At 34.3% G+C, this 25,215-nt stretch overlaps 1 protein-coding gene across 4 annotated transcripts in view; it reads left to right on the top strand.

Annotated features, from left to right (window-relative positions):
- The window catches only part of CCNT2 (cyclin T2), a 39,501-nt gene that overhangs the window by 7,315 nt on the left and 6,971 nt on the right, over nucleotides 1-25,215 (top strand). For 2 of the 4 annotated variants that reach the window (XM_039229921.1, XM_039229922.1), the window contains exons 3-7: nucleotides 13,633-13,761; nucleotides 15,737-15,797; nucleotides 18,052-18,114; nucleotides 21,264-21,309; nucleotides 22,891-23,054. In XM_039229921.1, the coding sequence (XP_039085852.1) occupies nucleotides 13,633-13,761; nucleotides 15,737-15,797; nucleotides 18,052-18,114; nucleotides 21,264-21,309; nucleotides 22,891-23,054 (463 nt within the window). The other 2 variants (XR_005527986.1, XM_039229923.1) reach the window with 2 other exon arrangements.

Below are 25,215 nucleotides of genomic sequence, written 5' to 3'. Positions count from 1 at the left end.
TACATTGATATGTTAAATGTTTATTATTTACTTACATGTTAAATAAATGAAGCATACATTAACCAGACTTGTTTTTTATCTATTTATTTTGAATGTATACTTTAAATATCTCAGGAATTTGCTCATTCAAGATAATAGCAGCATTTTTTATTTAACCTCTCTTTTGTACGTTCCTGTGACCTTTCACACCAAAATCTTCGTTCTTAAGAATGTGGGATTAGAGACTTTATCCCATATTCACTCATTAATTTAAGCCATTATTACACAAATAAGTCTCAGACTATCAGTACTGTTGTCATCAGCAGTGTAATTATTGAGAACAATAAAATATTTTTGTTTTACTCTCCCATCTCACCCTTGTTTTTTAAGGTCATATTATAGCTACGTTTTCTTTAAGAGCTATTACACAACTCTCCGTTTTAATCTTTACTTAATCTTAGTTCTGCAAATAACTATTTTTGTTCACTACCAGTGCTACTGTTTAAGTCTTGATGTCATTTTGATTGAAGTTCTCTTGAAGATAATGGAAACCATATACTCTGAATCCTTGCATGTTGATAATAATTTATCTGTGCCCTTTATACCCCAGGTCAGTTTTGCTCTGTATGAAATTCTTGGCTCCTCCTTTCTTTTCCTAGGTATCTTAAAAATACAGCACCTTTTTTCCCTGTCATAAAGCACTACTTTTGGTGGTAATATAGTTTTTGCCAATTTATTTTTGCCTGAATGGCCAGGTTTTTTCCCCCTTATAATCCAGTAATTTTACTACAGCATGTCTCGTGTTGGTTGTTCTGGATTAATGTACTCAGGTTAGTGATGTGATCTTTCAGTAAGTGATTTGTATCTTTTTTACTTCTGTTTTGTGTTTTGAATTATTTTTAATGTCTGTTAATTTGGAGGTGTGTTACTGTTTTCCTTTGTGATTTTTTTTATTGTGGTAAAATATATGTTAACAAAACTTATCATTTTAACCATTTTTAAGTGTACAGTTAAGTGACATTAAGTATATTATTCACATTGTTGTGCAAAGATTACCACCATCTATTTCTAGTACTTTTTTTATTTTTTCAAACTGAAATTCTGTTCATTGAGCAAATACCACATTCTCCCACTCCTCCAGACCCTTGCAAACACCGTTCTATTTTGTCTTTGAATTTCACTGTTATTGGGACCTCTTAGAAGTGGAATCATAAAATATTTGTCCTTCTTTGTATCTTTCTTATTTTACTTACCATATTGTCTTCAACATTCACCCTTGTAGCATGTGTCAGAATTTCCTTCCTTTTTTTTTTTTTTAAATATTTTTATTTCTTTCTAGGAGAGAGAGAGAGAGAGAGTGTGAGCAGGGGAGGGTCAGAGAGAGAGGGAGTCACAGACTCTGAAACAGGCTCCAGGCTCCGAGCTGGCAGTCAGCACAGAGCCCAACGCGGGGCTTGAACCCACAAACCGCGAGATCATAACCTAAGCAAAAGTCGGACGCTTAACCGACTAAACCACCCAGGCGCCCCAGAATTTCCTTCCTTTTTAAGTTTGAATGTTATTCCATTGTATGTATGAACCAGCATTGGATTCCTTTTTGTCTTTTGGTTATTGTGTATAATGCTGCTGGGTTGTGAATAAATGTGGGTTTACAAAAATATGCTAAAGTCCTTGCTTTCAACTCCTTTGAGTATATACCCAGAAGTGAAATTACTGGATCATATTGTGATTTCATGTTTAGTTTTTTGAGGAACTACTATATTGTTTTCCACAGCAATAGCACTATCTTACATTTCCACTAGCAGCACACAAGAGTTCCAAGTTCTCCACACCCTCACCAACACTTGCTCTTTTCTGATTTTCTGATAGTAACCATCCTAATGAATGTGAACTGGTATCTCATTGCATTTATTTTGCATTTCTCTGGTGACTAATGATGTTTAGCATCTTTTCATTTGTTTATTGGCCATTTATATATTTTCTTTTTAGAGTCTAACTAGTTTTTTATCAATTTTTTAATTTTTTTCTTAAGTTGTAGGATTTCCTTACATATTCTGGATGTTAATCTCTTATTGGATACATGATTTGCAAATGTTTTCTTTGGTACTGTGGGCTGTCTTTTCACTTTCTTGGTGCACAAAAGTGTTTTGTTTTTAAGTTTGTTTATTTATTTATTTATTTAGAGAGAGAGAATCCAAGCAGGCTCCACACTGTCAGGCCAGGGCTGACACCCATGAACCGCAAGATCATGTTCTGAGCCGAAATCAAGAGTTGGACGTTTAACTGACTCTGCCACCCAGAGCCCCTGCACAAAAGTCTTTAATTTTGATGAAGCCCAGTTTACCTGTTTTTTTGTGTGTTGCATGTGCTTTTGCTTCCTATCCAAGAAATCATTGCCAAACCTGAAATCCTGAAGTTACTGTTTTCTCCTAAAGGTTTTATAAGTTGAATTCTTACATCTAGGTCAGCAATCCATTGTGAGTTAATTTTTGTATATAGGGTAAAGTAAGGGTTTGATTTCATTCTTTTGCATGTGGATATCTGGTTTTCCCAGTACCGTTTGATTTTTTTTTTCAGTGTTATAGTATTTTTGTATGACCTAAATACTTTTCAGTTACATATGCAGAAATATAACAGCTTGCTTTCTGAGGTTCCCTGGCTGTGTTCCCCCTCCCTCATTTTTATCTTTTCTTTACCATGTCCCTATCCTGCCAGTTCTGCTTTGGAAGTTTCTCTTCAATATGGAGTCCTGGAGATTGATTTGAAAAGTACATAGAAGTTAGCCTCAACCCTTTAAGCCCTACTCTAGGCCTCTGGCATCCTCCTACCAGGCATCCCTGGTTTAGCTGCTGTTACCCAATTGGCCCACGATGATTTCCAGTAAATGCCTAGGGGCTACTTTGATGTTCTTATCAAATCCAGGTCCAGCAAATGCCCCATTAGGTTCCTTTGCTTCTTGTTGCATAGTTGCTGATAGTGGGGAGGTATTGTGGCTATCAAGTAGTCAGTTTTGTCCTTAACCTGTTGAGTATTTTGGAATTTCCTAGGAATGCCTTGCTGAGTAGTTTGGTTATAAATATCCATAGGGTTTTGCTTTTGCTCTCTTGTTACTCTGGTTTTCTATGGGGATTTGGTTACCACCTCTGCCAGCATCTTCTCAGAATTCTTCAGATAAAAAATTAAAAGGTAATCCTTGGTCCCTTTAAGAGATACCCTAATTTCCAAACACTGTAATAAACTATCATTTAAATGTACAGTTGACCCTTAACATGGATTTGAACTCTATAGGTCCACTTACAGATTTTTTTTCAATAAATATATTGGGAAATTTCTCAGAGAGTTGGCGACAATTAAAAAAAACTCAATGACAAACCACATAGCCTAGAATTACTGAAAATTTGAGAAAAATGAGGTATTATGAGAATACAGTATATAATATGTGTAACGTACAAAATATGCATTGTTTATATTATCAGTAAGGTTTCCAGTCAGTAGTAGGCTATTAGTAGTTAACATTTTGGAGAAAGTCAAAAGTTATACATGTATTTTTAATTGTCAGGCTATGAGTGGAGTTGGCATCACTAATGCCTACATTGTTCAGGGGACAACTGTACTTTAATAGGTGTAAGTCCTTCTACGAAGATAAGGCTGATTTTTTAGGAATCATTAAATCACTTGAATTTCATTTTGTTAAACAAGGAACATAACCCATTTGGGACAGTTTATTAATAGGCATAAAAGCATATGTGATACTCTTGATTGATTTTGCATATTAATTTTGAAAAGAACTCTAGAAAGTTCTCCCACAAAGCTTTAACGTTATTTTGAAACATGGCAGTCTGTCTGCTTAATTACAGGGATGTTGACTGATGTTTATTGGGCTATATATCATATGTCTCTGTCAAGTCTTTATGAATCAGCTTTTATCCCCCATCAAAATTAGATGATTGTAAAAGGTCCAGATCAGATATTGTCTGCACACACACACACATATTTATCTGTCTGTCTTGATAGTTCATGTGCTTCTATCGTAGCTTTAGCTCATCTGTCCCAGAAATAAAGCATTTTATTTTATTATTTTTGTTTATTTTAAGAAAGCATTTTATACAATTTGGTAATGTAATGCTTCTAAACTAACTATGGTCTATAGAGCAGAATTTTACATTAACAAATGTGCATAGAGTATTTGCATTACCCAAGACACACAAAGGTCTCTGCATAAACACTGACTGTACAATTTATAAGTTGACTTTGAAGGCAGTTAGAACAAGAATTCTGAAGATGTTTTTAGTGCATAAAATCAGTAAGGTAATGTTTTTAAGGGAAAATCAAGTTAGATTGGTATGTACTTGAGTTATGGTTCTAGTTGTAAAGCTGCTGTTTAAGTATTCCTGTGATCATATTTAAGGAAAAACATGTGGTATTAAGGTTTTCTTTAAATCATGTGAGTCTGGAGACGCCTGGGTGGCTCAGTCAGTTGAGCATCCAAATCTGGCTCAGGTCATGATCTCACAGCTCTTGGGTTCAAGCCCTGCTTCAGGCTCTGTGCTGACAGTTCAGAACCTGAAGCCTGCTTCAGATTCTATGTCTCTTTCTCTTTCTAGCCCTTCCTTGCTCATGCTTTCTCTCTCAAAAAATAAACATTTAAAAATAAATTATTTGAATCTGATACAGAAAAAGAAGCAAATGAAGACTTGTCTGGTGTTAAAATTTTAAATGTTACAGTTTCAATGGCATGTACTTAGTTACCTGATCCTATGTGTTTATATAACAATGTAACACTTAATGTTATTCCATGAACGTTAAGTGTGTATTATGTGACAAGCAGTATGCAAAGAAGGTATGTATCATACATAAATAAGAAATAGTGCCTTTCCTAAGGGACTTACATTCTAGTGGGAAAGGAAAAAAAAATGTCTACTGTGGGAATGACTAGGAACAGTAAACAATTTGAGCTATTCTATGATGCCAGTAACATTTAATACATTTCCCTCTGCTTCATATCATTTTAATGAACTTTTCTCTTCAGAATGCCAATTGTGAGGGTTAATAAGCCTATGTGCCAATATATAGTCACTAACTAGAAGTGGTTAATTTCACATCTCTTTACTATTTTAACGTGGCTACTAGGAAAATTTTAATTACATTTGTGGCTCACATTGCATTGCTCTTTGATAGTGCTGGTTTGGGCTATAAACTTTTTGTTTTTAATTTTTTTTCATATTTAATTTTGAGAGAGAACAGGGGAGGAATGTTTGGGGGTGGGGAATCCACAGAGAATCCAATGCAGTTTTCTGCTAACAGCAGAGAGCTCAATGCAGGGATTGAACTCATGAACTTTGAGATCATGCCCTAAGCCCAAGTGGGGCATTCAACCCACTGAGCCACCTAGGTGCCCCCGGGCTAAAAATTCTTAGAAAGTACTATCAGTCAACTAATGAAAAGTATAGACGTTTGTATGTGTCAACAAAATTACTGTTGGAATTCACACTGTAGTAATTTCTTCTGTAAAAAAGTTTGCACATTCAAACCAATCTTAAGTAAGTGTCTCATGTAGAAGCTGAAAAAAACGTAATGATGCTTTTCTGGTCAAGAATTGAAGATCGTGAAAACGGTCACAGTTTCATGCTTGGGGAAAAAAATAGCTTTGAGCAAGGAAGTTCTGAGGATTTGAGGGCAGGCCTTAAATGGTTTTTTGATTCAGAGAAGATACCAGATTTTTACAAGCTCCCCACATCCTTAGATAGTTGGTATTGCTCTGGCTTAGTGATTTATGTTTAGGTCACTAATAGAAGTAGCTGTTTGAATCAGTGGTGTAGTTTGCTTTATGTAGACTTAAACATCTGTTCAGATTATTTTTGTTAACCAAACAAATGGATTTTCTGAAATAATTACGTAATTTAAATATCAAAATTAGGTATGCATGGGTGGCTCAGTTGCTTGTCTGACTTTGGCTCAGGTCATGATTTCATAGTTTGTGAGTTCGAGCCCCACATTGGGCTCTTGGCTTCATATTCTCTGCCCACCTTCTTTCTCTGCCCCTCCCCTGCTATTGCACGCATTCTCTCTGTCTCTCTTTCTCTCTCTCTCTCAGTAAATAAACTTTTTTTTAAACACATACCACAAATGTTGTTTAAGAAATGGATATGCAGTATACCTTCTGAAAAAGAAACCCAATTTTACTTTTATTCAAAAAAAATTTTTTTTAATGTTTATTTTCAAGACAGAGAGAGACAGAGCATGAGCAGGGGAGGGCCAGAGAGAGAGGGAGACATGGAATCTGAAGCAGGCTCCAGGCTCTTAGCTGTCAGCACAGAGCCACTCCAACCACAAACCGTGAAATCATGACCTGAGCTGAAGTCGGAAGCTTAACCAACTGAGCCACCCAGGTGCCCCCTAATTTTACTTTTAAATTAACAAATGTGCTATCAAGTTATGCAGGGTTAAGATAAATGTTATTTACCAGTGTTTATTGTGCTGGGATTAGGTTTCTGGTTTCCTAGAAATTCCTTTGTTGGAAATAACTTAAAAGAGATACCTTTGAAATTAGCTCCTTTTTTAAAAAAAATGCTTATTGAAGTCATTCACAGACTATAAAATTCACCCATTTAGAATGTACAATTTTATGGATGTTGTACAGTATCATTGTTGTACAGAGTTGTGCAGAGTACAACCGTACATTTTACAGAGTATCAGAGTTGTACATTATCATTGCAGTCTTAAGTTTGTAATACTCTCACTACCCCCCAAGAAAACCCTGTACCCATTAGCAGTTGTTCATTGATTTCTCTGCCCCTTTCAGCCCTGGATAACTTTTCTCTGTTCTTAGTAAATTTGTGCATTGCATATAAGATGCAATTGTATAATATATGCTACTTATAATGTTTGCAAGATCCATCCATGGTGTAGCTTGTATCAGTACTTCATCCTTTTTACTGACGAATAATATTCCGTCATGTGGATACACATCATTTTATTTATCCATTTGTCAGTTGATGAACATTTGGTTTGTTTCTGCTTTTTGGCTCTTGTGAATAATGCTGCTGTGAACATTCCTATACAAGTTTTTGGGTAGACATTTTCATTTCTCTTGAGTATGTACCTAGGAGTGGAATTACCGGGTTGTATATTAACTCCAGACTTTAGTAATCTTGGAAAGCTTTTAAAAAACATTTTGAGAAACTGCCACACTTTTCCAAAGTAGTCATAACATTTTACCTTCTCACAAGCATTACATTAAGGATTCCAGTTTCTCTACATCTTTGCCAAAAGTTGCTTTTTTTTTTTTTTTTTTTTTTAATTTTGTGGGGTGGGTAGAGACAGAGAGAGGAAGAGAGAAAATCCCAAGCAGGCTCCACACTGCCAGTGCAGAGCCCAATGCAGAGCTCGAACTCAAACTGTAAGATCATGACCTGAGCCAAAATAGTCACTTAATTGACTGGGCCACCCCGGCACCCCTTTCTTTTATTATTATTATTATTATTATTATTATTATTATTATTATTGCAATCTTATGGGCATCCCGGTGAGTATAAAATAGTAGCTCATGATTTCAATTTGCATTTCCAAAATGACTGATGGTATTGGGCATTTTTTCATGTATTTATTGGCCATTTGTAAGTATATTTTGGGGGGAAATGTCTCCTTATCCCTTTCCCATTTTTTAAATTGTATTCTCTCTTTATTAAGTTGTAAGAGTTCTGCTTATATTCTACGTACCAGTCCCTTATCGGATACAGGATTTGCAAATATTTTCTCCCATCCTGTGGTTTAGCCATTTCACTTTGTTGATGGTTTCATCTGTAGCACATGCATTTAATTTATTAAGATTTTTCTTTTGTCACTTGTACTTTGATGTCATATATAAGAAAACATTGCTTAATCCATGGTCATGAAGGCGTATTCCTGTTTTCCTCTACAAGTTTTATAGTTTTAGCTCTTATATTTAGGTCTGTGATCAATTCTTAGTTTTTGTATATGGTATAAAGAAAGGGATGGATTTCATTTTTTTGCATGTGGATATACAATGTCTCCAGCACCATTTGTTGAAAAGACTGTTTTTCCTCCACCAAATTAAAACGTTTATTTCTGGAATCTATTCCATGATCTTTATGTCTTTCCTTATACTATTAACACAAAGTCTTGAAGACTATAGCTTTATAGTTAAGTTTTGAATTCAGGAAGTGAGAGTTTCCTAACTTTGTTCTTTTTCAAAAAAAACTGTTTTTGCTTTTCTGGAACCCTTGCATTTCCATATGAATTTTATGATCAGCTGGTCAGTTTCTCCAGAAAAGAAGCTGAGATTTTGACTGGGATTGTGTGAATCTGTAGATCAATTTGGGGAATACTGTCCACAATATAAGTCTTCTGTAGTATTAGTTCTTAATTATTTAGCCATCTGAAGGACAGTGGACTGTGAAAGATTGGTGTGGAATATTTGAATACCTATGTAAGTTGCTTCCAAATACTCTGTGACTATTTATCGCTGAGTGTATAATGGAGAATAGTCTTAACTGAGTTGTTTTTTTTTTCATTTTTGTAATAGTTTAATAACGGTAACTTATCCTCCATAAATAAATATTTAAATGCCAGGTTACAATAAGCCTTTAAATACTTTTAAATATAATGTAGTTACTCTATGGAAATCAGGACTTATCTCTTAATTATTACTGCTTTTCAGCAGTACTGAATACTAGTATTTTTAAGTCTTATATAATGAGCTCTCTTCAGATATAATTAGAAATCCCAAATAACATCCATCCCGAAGACTTTTTTATTTCTCAGCATAAATGTTCTTATGTTGACAGTATTACACATAATTATATGGGTAGGAAAACAACTAAAATAACAGACTGAGTTAATGACATTTTCTGTAATGCTGGAATGTCAGTCTTTTCAGTACAACAAAATTAAGGATGTAAACCAGTTTGTACTGAAATTTGGGTTTAGTTGGTCAAGCTTGGTGAGATCTTTTTTTTATTTTTAAATATATTTTTATTTGAGAGAGCACATGAGCAGAGGAGGGGGCAGAGAGAGAGAGAGAGAGAGAGAGAGAATCTTAGGCTCCATGCACAGTGCAAAGCTCCATGTGGAGCCCAGTGAGGGGCTCAATCCTGCAACCCTGGGATTGTGACCTGAGCCAGAATCAAGAGCTGGATACCCAATCTACTGAGCCACCCAGGTGCCCTAGTGATCTTTGTTATTAACAAATGGACATTTTGACCTATTTTTTTCTTTATTGAGGAGCCATTACCCCCTTTATTTTTCCATATATCTAAGTTTATACTTCTCTTTTCATATCCTAAGCCCTTTCTGGAAGCCTTCTAAAGTTATGCCATTACCACTTTTCTTTAACTGTAGCCTTAGGCATATGATTTCCCAATTTTCAGCTATAATATCTAGAACTAACGGGATATTTATTAATGAAGACTTTGAAAACACAGGGAATAGTTATCCTAGTCTTAGGAGAAGGGGAGTTTGCGAGCAGCTAAGGAACAGGGAAGAAATGGCTTCACCAGCCTATAGGAACTAAAGATGAAACTTAACAACAGATTAGAACAAGCCTCTTGATGACGTATTAGCACATAGAAGGCAGATGTGGAAGTATTTCTTTGTTTCTCTTACGACTCTTTTGAACTAGGAAATTTAAAGTTGAAGAGTAATAAAACAGCTGTGGCTTATTCTTAAATACAAATGTATACATAAGGTATATGTACAAAATAAATTACTAAAAGAATGAAGACTGGAATGATTTTGTTTGAAATTGACTGGTACAGCCATCATCAGTGGCTTTTGTTAATATCACCTGACCTTGCCTCCAAATATCAAGGTTGAAGCCAGCATTGGAGAGTGAAGAATGTCAGCAGTGAGGGCATCATGAGCAGAAGGGGGAGACAGCGGCCAGGAATGGGCAGGAGGAGAAAGGATGGAGAAGGAAGGGAGTCAGATCAAGAGGTAGGAATGGAAACATAAAGGAATAGAAAAGAGAAGGGGGCGAAAGGAGGGAAAAGGGACAAAAGGAATACTGGTATAATCATTGAAGTAATGTGTATCATCATTTTGGTGTGTTTGAATCCACTTAAGATAGGGCTACAGTGGAAGCTTTAAAGAATTGAGTTTAACCGTGGAAGAAAGAAGGTGAGCTAGAAAGAAGGAAATTCTTAAAAGCATGTTAAATCACTTTTTAATTTTAAGATCAGCATTAGCAATACACAGCTGTTGTTTAACTTTACAACATAGTAACGATAATATTTGAGTCCTGTTACTCTGGGCACTATTCTAAGTGCTTTATGTATATTGATTCATTTAATCCTCACCACAACTTTATAAGCAGATACTATTTTTCCCATTTTACAGATGCAGAAACTGAGCCACAAAGAGAATAAGTAATTTGCCTAGGCTAGTCAGATAACAGAGCCAGGATTCCACTGAGGCAGCCTGACTACTGTGCTACAGCTGGCTTCATCACCTCTACCTCCCCCTCTCCATGATTTGTATGGTATATTTCTGTAGAAATTTGTCTTGTTTTGAGAATGTAATAGTTGTACACTTGAAGCAGTTGTACATTTGCTAGGCTGACAAACTCTGGACACTATTTAAAAATCAGTTTTTATTTTCTTCATTTATAGTAATTCGAGAAAGTTTATTAAAATAGATAACAGAACACAAAGATGGATAGTGCATGGTCCTTGTCCCCAGTGAACTAAGTCTCAGTTTGTAACCAAGTATTTTCTCCATTATTGGTGTGAATTCTTTGACTTTGAACCAAGTTTACATGCACTAATCAATGTTTGTTGTCTTCAAAAGTATGTTCACCTTTAAAAGCCACAGGCCAACTAATAATCTTGCCATTACTTAAAATTTTTTGAGTTCTTTCCCTTTCAATAAGCCACACACAAAATCTGCTTTCTGTATAGAAAAGCAGAAGTACCTAGCTTGATTACCTTCTGTAGTCATTCTTATTTAAAATTGAAGCCTCACATGGATATTCACAAAGTATTTATCTAAAAAGGTGTTTTGTTTTGTTTTGTTTTTACAGCCCTGATGGAGTAAAATGTTTGCAGGCTGTAGAGGAGGAAATGTGAATGGAGTTAGTGGATTTCACCAGGAACTTTGGAAGAGTGTTGGGTATTAGTGTTGCACTGGAGGAGGATGAGAATTGAGCCCTATTTAGAGGGAACAGAAAGACTTCTGTGAGGAGTGTGGGTAAATAAACCAGGAACCTACCCTGAAGATCATTGCTTAGCTCCCTGAACATTTAATTTTCTTAATTATTTGTAGAATTTTAGAATCATTCACCAGTATACATATTCTGTTTCCATTGTGACTGTATTGTAAGGAGAAAAGCTGTGTGGTTTGAAAGTACTTGATATTGAGGCTTACAAAAGCCTGAAGAGAATGGAGCAGTAACTGGGAATCCTATAAGATTGTACCAGGAAAAGTTCATTGGAGACTTCTAGAAAGTACCTTTTAGGCAAGTAAGAGAAATCTTGGATCATCTGGCAGTTAGGAAAGAAGTTTAAGTATTAAGTCCAATCTAATTTGACATTTGACTTGGGCCTGTATTGCTTCAGTCTTTGGTAAGTAGTGCTAGCATTTGATGGCTGGCTTAGCCATTGCCCTCTTAGACATGAATTAGGTAAAAAGTGAGAGATTGTGGGACACTGAGAGTATCTTTATTGTTTCTTGCATCTCTTACCTTGGTGTTGGCTCTTTGATTTTTACTGTGGGACTTGGAAGACTTAGAATTTAACATTTGTGCTTTTATATTTTATATGTGGGTTATCCACCTATTATTCGTTTGGCAAATATATTGAACAGCAGCTGCACAATGCAAGACAATGGGAATGTGGATAAGTAATTCAGTCTCTATATTTAAGCTGCTTTTGAACTCGTAGGGCAGACAAATGAGTAAACCAGAAGTTAGAATACAGCAAAAGTACAATGACAGAGGTTTACACAGTTTCCTATTGAATAAAGAAGGACACTTCATTTTGACTCAGGAATTTTCCTTAGGATGAGGTAAACCTTTAAATAGAAAAGGAATTAATCAAAATAGGTAGCAACATAGGAAATTTTCAGTATGTGGAAAAAATAACTGGGATAGGAAATGATTGTCCACTCTCTTGCACTTTCTACATTTCAGAAAAACCCCTGCCCCTGCATGGCTGCTGTTTTACTGGTATTTCAAGAATATTAATTAATTTCCACGTTGCTTAATTAAATCTTTTGTAAAGAATAATAGTAGTTTATTCTAAATCTAAGAAAACTAAGAAAAAGTTGCCTTTTTGAGTATTCTTAATTTTTAAATCTTTTCCTTGTTTCAGTTTTAAAAGATGGAAATAAGTTGGAAAGTCCAAGTAGAAATTATTCAGTTCTTTTAAGATAACATTACTGGTTCTTTGGAGCCAAAGTCATTTAATTTTAGGTCTGTTTTAAACATGTATACATCAGGAAGAGAACCTGGAAGTCATTTCTACTTCATTTACTCATCTGCAAATGAAATTGGACTAGCTAGAGAAGGTCTCTTTCAGATCCAAAATCCAGTGATAAATTTCATGGCTCAGCATTATTTATAACTTGTTTTAAAAGCTCAGAGGAAGGAGTCTACCTTCTTGTATCAGAAATTTTGCCCTTAACTACCTATATCATGTAGCATGATTAATGCCTCTTTCTGTCCTCCCTTCCCTCTTCTGGTATTGTTTCTGTGTAGTCATTGGTGATCCCTAAGCTACAGTGAGATTCAGATGTTCATGTCTTGTAAAATAATGAACCTGAATCTTGACTGTTAGAAATGATCTTCCCACGAGAAATTTCTTATGTGTAATCTTAGAATATTATTTGAATTTAGAGTATGCCTGTTTTCTAAGTCAGCAGTTAATTTGGTTTATTACTTTTGGGGTAAATATTGCTCAAAATTTAGGTTTCTTTGTCTTGGTCAATGTCTTTATAGTGCTATGTTCTTATCCTTCAATCCCAAGAACATAAAACTTAACTAAAGCTTAAAAAAAATTGCTTATTCCTTGATCTCCAGTTGGCAGTGTTTCTACTCTTTTGGTTTATCTTACATGTTCATTATCTGGGTTCTTTAGCTACTTTTGATATTGCTGTAGTGAAGTAATAGAATTACTTGGTTACCAATTTCATGTTTAGAATCTTCTCATTTTGCCTTGTAGATCCTTTTTCTGTCCTGAGAGCAATATTGCTTAGCTCTTAGCCACACGGTGAATTGTTGGTTAATTTCAAAGTAACCTAGAAAGTAGTGGCTGTATCTAATAAGAAGTAAAATATTTTACCTACTTTTTAATTTTTTAAGCTATGACTTTTTTTGCTGGAGTTTTTTTTCCCTTTACCACCATAATTTGCATTAATGATAATTTAAACTTTCTTTTAGTTTGACCGAGTATAAGTCTTTTTCCTTTTTCCCTTTGGTATTCTATTTGCAAAACAGTAAAGCAAATTTTAGAGACTAGGGTAACTAGTTCTATTTAATGAATCACTTTATTAAAACTCTTAACATCCGTCTTATAATAGCCCAACTCACAATTCATATTTTTAATACTACATTCCTTCCTTGCACGCCCCCCTTAGAAAGTAGAAGGTTTTTCCAAAGTTTTATATTTTTAAATCACCAAATTTTTATCTTTTCTGCAGATAATATCACCTACTGCATTATTTTTGGCTGCAAAAGTGGAAGAACAGGCTCGAAAGCTTGAACATGTTATCAAAGTAGCACATGCTTGTCTTCATCCCCTAGAGCCACTGCTGGATACTAAATGTGATGTATGTAAAAATAATTCATTTGGTGTTGCCTTCCAACTGCTGCTTGTTTCTTTTACCACTTAGGAATGTAATACGAGGCAGTGATATAACAGAAGCATATTTCATGTTTATACACACATTTCAGTATCATTCTGAATCATGTTAAGGCTGTGATTCAATGGTAGTGTTTAAGTGTTTCACATTTTATTGCTTATCTTCACAGCAAAGCTATGATATATGTAGAGGTGATATGATATCACCTCCATTGTTTGGGTGCATTTGAGACCAGGGATAAATAACAAATTGTCAGCAGCGATAAAAAAAAGAAAGAAAGAAAAAGCTCTGGTTATGCCTGTAGGCCAGTAATAGTAATTTTACAGAATTGTTCCTTTATTAATGCATATATACTAATAGTTATCTCTCTCACACGTAAAAATGCATTTTACTATGCTTTATGAGGTTTTTTTTAATGTTAATTTTCCTAAAGATTAATGCTAGTTTCTAAACAGCTTGTTCATCGTCAACATTTTAACAGACCTCATTTGAAAGCATCATTTTAAAATGTTAGGACATTGTAAGGGGTGTCCAGATGGCTCAGTCAGTAGAGAATGAGACTCTTAAAATGTTAGGACATCTTAAAACAAAAGCTAGAATTCTAGGCCTTTAAATTCATATTCCCAACACTCATGAGTGAGTTCCTTTACCAGTAATATTCAACTACTGAATGACTACCAGATTACATCAGTTCACTTTCATTTAGTTCAAGATTAATATCCAAATGAGGTATATCTGATCTTATTAATGACAAGTTTTATCTGAGATAATGGCTTTTAATAAGGAGTAAGATACTGACGTTAGCCATTTAATAATAGAGAATGTATGATTATGCAAAGATTGTTCTTATAATTTCTATTAACATGATAAATTCAGAATTATCTTTAATACTTGGGGTATTGTTCAAATGATAGAAATCTGTTTTAAAATTCATCTTAGAGTCCTTTTCAAAATGGGGCATAAATAAAGGTGCTTTTCACTCTTGAGTTTAGCAACATGTCCTTACATGAATACTTATATATGATGTATTTTTTTTTTTTTTTATCACTTTGGTTGTTACAGTTTAAGAAATTTGATAGTGGTAGAAGTTTTTTCATACTGTCTATTCCCAGAGCAGTTGCGGTAGGAGAATGGCTCATTGAAGTTGAAAGAGAAGGCCCTCTGTTTCCCCATGGGTGTATGATATGTCAGTTTGGTACTTTATATCTACAATGTTTTAATCTAGAGATGTGAGGATTTGCCTTGATTTTATTTTATCTTTTTTTAAAAAAATTTTAACATTTTTATTTATTATTGAGTTACAGAGCATGAGCATGGGAGGGGCAGGGAGAAGGGGAGACACAGAATCTGAAGGAGCCCCCAGCCTCTGAGCTGTCAGCATAGAGCCTGACGTGGAACTCGAACTCATAAACCACAAGATTATAACCTGAGCCGAAGTCAGATGCTTAACCAACTGAGCCACCCAGGCACCCCTTATTTTGTCTTTTCTAAAGAGAGGAAATTCCAAAAAATAACTCACTGACTTAACTCTGACTATTAAGGAATTTCCACATGAGGTATCTTACATTGAATTGATTACGCCTTTTCTTTACAGGCAGGTTTGAATTTGATGTTCTTACTTAAGTTGGTGCTTCCTGTGGTGAAGTGTCTTGAAGCATCACTGCCTGTGTCAAGTTTTAAGTTACAGGCTGGAGCATTTGTTGTTTTCAGTGAAGCTCTGCCTCCTTTCATGTTTTCACTGTCTTGAGGGATTTTGTTGCTGTTGTTTACCTTGTTTACATATTCTGTGTTAGAAGTAATTCACCCTTAATTTATTTTCTTCATGTTTCCAAGCTACTCTGTTTCTTCTGTAATAAGTCTGTGATTTTCATAAGACTTAGCGGTCCCATAGTCTCATAGTGTTGATCTTAAGCATTTTAATGGTATTATTTTTACCTGGCAGGCTTACCTTCAACAGACTCAAGAACTGGTTTTACTTGAAACCATAATGCTACAAACCCTAGGTATGTACCTATGTCAAATACTATATTGTTTGCTTCAGTGTGGTGTTAAAAGAAAGAAAAAAATTTTCTGGAATAATTTTATCATTGAAGACAGTTTCATTTTAAAACAAGATTTAGGGCCAGAAGAGTATTACCTGGTTATAAAAAAACATTTTTAAAAATTTATTTGGCATGGTAAACATGGTTTTCATTGTGAAAGGCTGTTGCATATGATTGTAATGTGCACAAGTATTTATGGCAGTCTTTACTATCATAGCACTTATCGTCCGTTTTTAATGAATTTATCACATCGTTTTTAATGTGATGTAGTGTAGTTAAACGTTCACCATCACCTTCGAAAAGTTATATTGTCTTCAAGTTTCATGCAGTTTAAATGATCTCTGAAGATTATTTATTCTAATCTTTAACTTTAGTGATGAGGAAATTGAGGCCGAAGAAAGTTTATAATGTTTGAAGTCATATATTACTTCTGAAAGAGCTTAGCAGAATGTGACGGAATCACACGGGCTTTACGGAGATCTTGGTTTAAATCTATAGACCTTCAACTTGCTTTGTAAACTTGGGCAAAGTTCTTTGGCCTTTCATACCTCTGTTCTATGTATGCAAGATGGAGTAATAATGTCTGCCTTAACACTGTGAACTTAAGGGTGAAAGATAATATATAAAATATATGTACACACATAGTGTATGTGTCATAAATAGCCATTATTTGTTGTGGTAGTTATTTTATTTATTACTCCATTCCCAGTCATTGAAAAGAAGTACAATAATCACCCATCATGACAGGTTCTTTTTATTAAAAAAGTAGCTTACTTGAAATAGATACAACTTATTTGATGATGTGATAGTATAAAAAGATATAAGTGAGAATCTTATTCTCTCCAAATCCAATGACTTAGCATGTTATTGTTTTTTGAAATTTATAAAGACTTCTGTAATAAAGGTTGAAAGGAAAATTGTTTTAAGGGGAAATTATATTTATATTTAAGGGGAACATTAGAATTGACAGTATACATCTCTGGCTTTGATTAAGTATGGTTGGTTTTGCAGGCTTAATTACAGTAGAAATAAAAATAGATCACACAACAACTTTATAAATCTAGATTACCTGTGTATTAGGATGTTATTTGTTTACTGCTTCTGAAGACATTAGATGTGACATCCACTTTTTAAAAAAATTTTTTTAATCTTTATTTATTTTTGAGAGAGAGACCATATGAACAGGGGAGGAGCAGAGAGAGAGTGAGACACAGAATCGGAAGCAGGTTCCAGGCTCTGAGCTGTCAACACAGAGCCCAACGCAGGGCTTGAATTCAATAATGAACCATGCAAGATCATGACCTGAGCCAGTCAGACGCTCAACCGACTCAGCCACCCAGGCATCCCAATGACCTCCACTTTAAAAACAAAAACAAAAACCTCTTCTTACCTAAGGGTTGAGTAGACATTGAAAGCTCTTTCAGCATTTTATCTTTGATTTTAGAAAAAGTGATTTAAAGAATCTTGATGCTACAGGGCTTAAATGTCTTAATAATTTTATTATTAATGAACTGTAGTTAAAAACTAACTGGTTGAAACCCTTTGATTTAAGACATACTAAGAAAATAAGAGGACTCTAAATCATTGAAATGGTCTTTTCTCCCACGGTGGGGTAGAGATTATATTTATGAAAAATAGTTTTTTTTTTTTACATCTTATGAGAGAAAGAGTTGGAATACATTTTAAAAATATATTACCTGGACACCTGGGTGGTTCAGTCAGTTGATCATCCACGTCTTGATTTTAGCTCACATCATGAACCCTGTGTCAGGCTCTGCCCTGGGCATGGAACCTGCTTAAGATTCTCTGTGTCTCCCCCATGCACACACGTGTGCTTTCTCAAATAAAACCTATATGTATATATACTACATAATTGAATTATTTGCTTAATAGTTGTATTTTTCATATATTTTGGTTTGTTTTTAACCTGAGGTAATTGTACCTAATTTTAAATCACAATTTTTAATAAATATTGCCGTAATCTGTAAATAACTTTGCTATCAGTTTTCATAAGTGGAACATTGTTTTTGAGAAGAAATTATTTCTCATCGTTGATGGTTAATGAGCATGTCAGTGATAGAAAATAACTTTGTCTTTGGATCTTTTTAATAATGAACAATATAGTATACATTTGTGGTTGTGTTGATGAATGGCATTTTTCGGTCAAGTATTATAGTGTGGTAAGTGATTGGGAAAAAAGTGCTTTTCATTTCAGGTTTTGAGATCACCATTGAACATCCACACACAGATGTGGTGAAATGTACCCAGTTAGTAAGAGGTAAGTGATCTTTGAAATTTTTGAATTAAGTATTAATATTTTTTATTGTCTATAATTGACTTGAATGAGTTTTATTAAAATGGGGGAAATATCGTTTTGAAGCAATATCTTTTGTTGTTCTTCATCTACCTGTTCATCTACTTCTATATGTGGTTCTACCTGGTGAATTAGCTTCCTTTAAACTTATGTGAGAATCACCTTTCGCTAAAAAATTAGGAGGGCTTCCAAATAATAGGACTCTCTCCAACTCCTTAGTAGGCTCATAAGCCAATTCCCATTTTAGTTAATATTTAGGAAGTTGACTATTAACATACACGCAGAAAATTTCTGTTCTCTGTCAGACTTTAATTGACCTCTAGGAAAATTATTATAGTTGAAGAATTTGGAGGCCATCCTCATGTCTTTGATATAAAAATTGTCTTAGCAGATTTGCCACTTTGGAAATGTTTTCCCTATATTCATTTGAAAAAAAAAAACCTGATATATTTTTCAAAGTTCTTTAGCATTCCTATAAATAATTTTCCTTTTTGTGTGTAATGGGGATCTGTATATAGTAGGATACAGGCAGCATGTGATGTGCGCATCAAGCCTTTTAAAACAGGAGTAGGAACTTTTTTTATTATTTGCTTTACTGCTTATAAAGCATGTGGTACACACTTTTCTACTCTTGTTAATATCTGTTCATGTATCCCTAGAAATATTTTTTCACACTGTTGCATGTTGTTGCACTACTTCTTTCCTGTTTGCCATTTGAAGTGTTAATGTACTAAGAGCAACCCCTTGGAACCTTCAGTGTGCCTTTTTCTGTTAACTTCATTTTTGAAAATTAAATTTTGCAGTTTCATTTTTTTACCGCCAGACTTCTTTTCTTTAGGTTTATTCTAAACAGAATGGGTAAGACTTTTGAAGGCCTTTTTTGATTTTTAGTGTTTACCTGAATAATCTCACATTTTAGTCATTCTAAATTGAATTCATATACTTAGGTAGGATTTTATTATGTTAATGGCTCTATTTAAAACAAACCTCTTGTCACAGAGTCATTGTTCAGAAGTGGACTTCTCAAAGAAAGTACCATGTTTATTTACGTATTTTTTTGGTCCTTAGTAATAGCTAGCACCTGTTACAACTTGGAAAGTAGAACATTATGGTTCCTGTTCTTTTGGTTATCTGAGTATGATTGATAGTACATTTTCACCCCCAGAATTACAGTATAGTATAGAATTTCTATAGATAACTAGTGTACATATTGAATTAAGAAAAAAAAAAGCCTTGGAGTAAGCTGTTTCTGTTAGAATAGTGGAGAGCCATATAACTTTGCTCTAAACTAAGCCTGATGAAGAAAGACATATTTATAGCTTAAAATACATGCGCGCGCACACACACACTGAGTAGAAAATGAAACTGGATTTTCAGCTTGGTAGTGACATTTAAGTCATTTTTAAGATCCTTAAAGTCTCGTAGTTTTTATATATGTTCCCCTTTATCTAAAGCTAGAGACATGCAAGTCCATTCATTTACAAAGTTGAATAGTAAAACTTTTTAAAACACTCACAAAAACTGCAAATTTGATATTTTGTCCAAAACAGTGTTTAAATCTAATTTTTTGTTGTCATTAATGTTTCGAATGTGATCAATTCCTAAATTGTAGTGCAAATTTTATATATGTTTAACTTCATTTTGTCTGACTAACATTTCAGGTAACTACAGTTTACATCTCACTCCATTTAAAAACATTGTTTCATGTTTGGTGTCTGTTTTCTTTTCTGTGTTACAACTTTCTGCTAACAAAAGAACATTTTTCCTGCATTCTTCCTGTGTTTCACACTGTTAATAGGTGTATTCTGAGATGAATTTAGGTATATTCTGAGGTGAAAACTGCTATGGCAATTTAAAAGTATTTTTACTTCCCTCTCTACATATTTTGATTCTTTATGGGGATGGGTGGGGGCGGTAGATGGTTTGGTTTCTTTAAAGTTCTCCCCACCACCCCCACCCCAAGATGAGAAAGTTGATATTATGCTACTTTGCTGCAGAATTGGCTAATGTCATTTTACAGGGACCTTTCATTTCTGTGATTTCTCCTTCCCTCCCCACCAGGAAAGAATGCCATACATAAGTCACACTGCCTCCAAGACATCTGATGCTTTGACACTCTTCCTTAGCACAACTCTGCTAAGCCCAAATCCCTTTTGTATACCTTATGTTGGTGATCCACATGGGGCAGCAGGGATTACAAGTGCCACGAATAAAAATAGAGGGCAAAGAATTTGAGGCCTGTTAGAGAGGGGTGAGTTGAGGTGAACTGATCCTAGGTGAGCAGAGGGGAAAGGGACATCAATGATAATGAATGTAATTGGGGGGAAAGGGAAATAATAGCAAAAGAATCCCCACTGGGAAGAATAAGAAAGCAGAAAAAAAGTGAACGGGGTACTACTATTATCAATTTCAATGACTTAAACTAGTTGTTAAAAATTGATTTTCTTTTGGGGACCAGTGCTGAAGCATCCTGATTGCCTAGAGTATGTGCATCTTTTCTAAAGTTGACAATTGGATTCTGTAAGAAATATATATGCAGTGGAGTTCTCTATGTCTACGCCCTTAGGATGTTTCTAGGTTGTTTATTCTCTGTTGATGCTTAGTAGCATGAAAAACAGCAGTGTGTGCTCTCTTGAGTTTGGGGGTGGGGGTTTGTTTTGTTTTCTTTGGATGGAAGTACTTAAGCCAACTTAAATATGATGACTGAGGATTAAGTCTGGCAGGCAACTCTGTATTTTGTACTAGACTTCAAAATCTTTTCTTCTTCTTCTTCTTCTTTTTTTTTTTAAATCCAGGAGAATGCTTTATTGCAACTTTTAGCTGACTAGATGCTTAACTTAGTAACAAGTTTAGCCCTTGTAACTGGCTAGCTAAAAGCAAATCGGCTTGTTTCTCAGATCTTTGGGGGATAGCAAGAAACATTTGAGTGAATGTTGTTGAAGATTTTCAGTAGTATAGAAAATGATGGCGCTCTTGTGATATTTGTAAGTAGTAAGTAAAATTTACTTTTTGTGTACAAAACTTTGAAGTTTTTGTTGTGTTGAGAACTTTTTGATGATAGCACATTAAAGCTGACAGTATTGTCTTCGTTTTTTTTTTTTCTTTTCTTACAGCAAGCAAGGATTTGGCACAGACATCCTATTTCATGGCTACCAACAGGTTGTTATCCTGACCCTCTTTGTTGCACTGTTGTAGCACACTATAGCTTCCTTTAATGCAGGGCCCCCTCAATGTGTCTCTTACCCTTGTTGCAACAGGAGACTGGACCATCTACTGTGGTGGTACCTTCCTGTTTGCTTTGCGGTGTATTGTACAAGGGACTTTTGGCACAGAGGGGTTAAATGCACATTGTGAAGTGTAGTGGTGCTTTCTGATGACATATTCTCGATTTGTGAGTGCATAAGTCTAAAATTGGTAGCCTGAATAGCAGCTAAAGATTACAAAGAGCTAAACTTAACGTAGAAATTCGAGCAACTTGGTAAGTATAAAGCTATTTCTAGTTTACAATTATAGTTAAATGACAATTTTTTAAAATTTCACATTGATCCAATTTTAATTTTAAAATAATCATTAAAGTTTTTTAAATAAATAAAATTTATATAACTTGGGTTTTTTTTCCAGATAATACCCCCAGTAGTAAATCAGAATTAGCCAAGTCCTGTCAGTGCCTAGGTTTGCAGAAATACAATTTTTACTTTAAGAAAACTTAACTTCCTTTTCAGTTTACATAAAAAATGGTGTGTGTTTGCAGTTGATAAACATTTTCATCTTCATCAATTATGAACTGAACTGGAAGAATAATTTTTTAAAGCCTTTAATATCTAATACATAATTCTGTTTTGGATTGATTATGTGAATGCCTTAAATTGTCTTTTAAATGGGTCATTGGGGAGGAGGGGACCAAACTAGCATTGTGTGGTCCTTAATTTCTGTGACACTGTTAACTTTTATTTAAAACTTTAGATTGGCAAATACCAGTATATTTTCTTAGATATATGTTGTTGGGGTTTAACTCCCATCCCTAGGAGTTTTGAACAACAAAAAGAAAGTACTAAATTTAAAACTTTGGTTAGGAAAGGCAACATGTTATCACATGCCCAATTTGGAACATTAAAGTGGAAGGAGAAAAGTAGCATTTTTATAGTACTTAGCAGCATTGGGCCTTGAAGCTGTTCAGCAAAAGGTAAGTTTTCTCTGTGGCTTTGCTGAAAAGACAAAGGTTTACATAGATAAGTGTTAGATTCTCTTTAACTTACTTGAGAGGTAGGATCCCTGATTCTGACCTCATTCTATAATGTGATATTGAAATGACTTTGTCAGTTTTATAGAGAATATTCTGGTTTTTCTTTACATTTTTGCCATGACATTACAAAAGAAACAAAAATATCACAAAAAAATTAAAATGTTACACTTGTTTATGCTGATTATTGGAAATATACGTCTTCCCCTCCTTTTACAAAGAAGTAAAATACTTCAAAATTTAGAAATATTAATATGAGTACTGATAGAATATTAATATAATGCTATGGGGAGTGAGAATGTGGAGAATGTTCATAATCTAGTATTAGAATTTTATAACTATAGTGTTAGCTTTTAATTTAAAAATAAGGTTTTATACTCTAGACTTGAAGAAAACCTTTATAATTAAGTTTATGCTCTAATCTTACTGGTGAATGTTTTTCTTTGTTTTACATATTTGAATTACTATGGTTCTTCATTTTCAAACCTGCTCCACAACAGTCTACACCTTACTACCTTCTGTCTTCAGTACAAACCAACAGTGATAGCATGTGTATGTATTCATTTGGCTTGCAAATGGTCCAATTGGGAGATTCCTGTGTCAACTGATGGAAAACATTGGTGGGAATATGTCGATCCTACAGTTACTCTAGAATTACTAGATGGTAAGTAGAGAAAAATAAATCTTTTTTTATGTTGAAAACATTTTTTTATTATGGAAAATTCTACCTACTTTTGTTTAGGTTTGAAAAATAGTGACAATCTCTGTAGACTCATACATATATGAACACTTATGATTCTGGCCAATCCAGCATCTCTCCCTCCCCCTGTGGTTATTTTGATATTAACCCCAGATATCTCTTTAACTATTAATATTTGTTTATATTTCAAAAGATTCCTCAAAAACATAACTATAATTTCATTTTAACAATTTGGTAATAGAACTTAAAAGTATAATTTACACAATCAAATGAACAGGATGAAAATAAGGCTTTTGTTAGCCTAAAGAAAAACAACTAAAAAGTAAGAGCTTGAACATATTTTAACCACCAGTGAATATTGCCCGTTCAGGACTTTTCAAAAATCAGTATGATTTATAATGAATGCTATAGGTTGGCAATACAAGAATCTCAGAGTTGGGTATAATTAATTATAGATGTGAAGCAATGAACTGAAGGAATTTTCAGGGTAACATTCCTTGTTCTGTAGTTCCACTAATAGTGAAGTGTGTCATTGTTGCCTTGTGTTATTAAATATGGTTTGACAAAATCAGGGCTACAGATTCTATAAACTATGAACCTGGAATTGAGTCTTCTGATAAGACATTTCTCCAGTAAGAAATAAGCTGAGTAGAGTCAGGAGAGATTCTTGGGGATTAAGACTTTTTAGCCAAGTACTGTGGATTTCAGAAAGGAAATAGATTATGCTTCTTGCCTTAAAGATATACTGTTAGGTTTTCGCCTTATTCTTTTTGTAGCTTTCTCCAACTTCTGTTGCAAAATTGAAGCTCATGGGAAAACAATTTATATCTATTCCTATTGAGGACATCTGTTATAGAGACTCCTTTGGGTTTCAAATGTGATCTTCCAATAAAATCTCAACATGTTCTGTAAGCTAGATGTTTGCTTTCTGTGACGAGCCAAATAGTAATAACTCTTTTAGCATTTATGGACTCTTTATGCCATGTACACAGCTCTGCCACTGTAGCTGGAAAGCAACTATAGGCAGTCTGTAAATGAATGGATATGGCTGGTGATCCAGTAAAACTTAATTTACAAACATGGAGGTATAGGTCATAATTGTGATAGTTTGCCTTCCTTTCTGGTAAAACATGCCTCCTTTTTAGGTCTCTTGATTTTCATATTTTGTTTTTCCTCCCTGAAAAATTTCTCCCAGTGTATGCATCTCATGCTGTATTAGTGCCACATGATTATGCTCTTTTCCTTACATTGCTGGAGTTTAAAGTTTGCAAGAGAAGAAGGAAGTCTTCAGTGAGTTGGAATGGCATCGTCTAAAAACCAGTGGGGGCTTTTTTTTTTTTTTCATCTGTGACTTGAAAATTAGGTTATCTATGCTACCATCTTACTTTGGCAGTTAACAGATAAGAAAAAGTAGACATCATCTGAATAAATATAGTTTATATACATGGTCCTAAAATAAGGTCACAAAAGCAAGTAATTTGCCTTTTGTACTGCTCCTAAATTACAGTTAAAATTGGTTTTTTGACATGACAGGGCCCACCTAAATACCCCTCTGCTTCTGTTGTGAAAAGGTTCAAGTTTATTGAATTGGAGAGCCACTGAATATAAATCTTGGACATTAAGACATTGACAGTTTCAATTATTACATAGCAGTCTTTCTCTGTATTTTGTTCACAAGAAAGAAAAAAGTAGCAAAGTTTAAGATAATAAGATGTTTTAGTCTGAATGTTAGTCTGGTGTCTAAGCATAAGTGTTCACTGAAATAATTCGTGTAATGACTCTTCCAAAAACAGCATTGGCTTGGACTTGGCCTGCCTATAATATTTTTTGTTGTTGTTTTGCAGGGTTTGTTTTTGTTTTATGACTTATAACAAATCCTCATGTGTTTTTTTGTATTTAATATTTTTATGTATATTTAGCCTTGAGGGAAAAAGGCTCTATTTTAAGGACCATCCTGTGATTTTTTTATACGTAACTATTATATTGGCAGTGATTAGTTGACAGATTCTTTTGAATGTCCATTATAAAATTTAATAAGAAAGTTAAGAAACAAACCTTATTTTGTACCTGTTATGTAGGGAGGTTTGAGGCCAGACACTTGTTTTTAATTTTTTTAAGTTTTTAT

The sequence above is a fragment of the Hyaena hyaena genome, unplaced genomic scaffold (genome assembly GCF_003009895.1).
Source record: "Hyaena hyaena isolate Hyena2069 unplaced genomic scaffold, ASM300989v1 scaffold_41, whole genome shotgun sequence".
Classification (NCBI taxonomy): Eukaryota; Metazoa; Chordata; class Mammalia; order Carnivora; family Hyaenidae; genus Hyaena; species Hyaena hyaena.
This window is presented reverse-complemented; position numbering and strand designations above follow the sequence as displayed.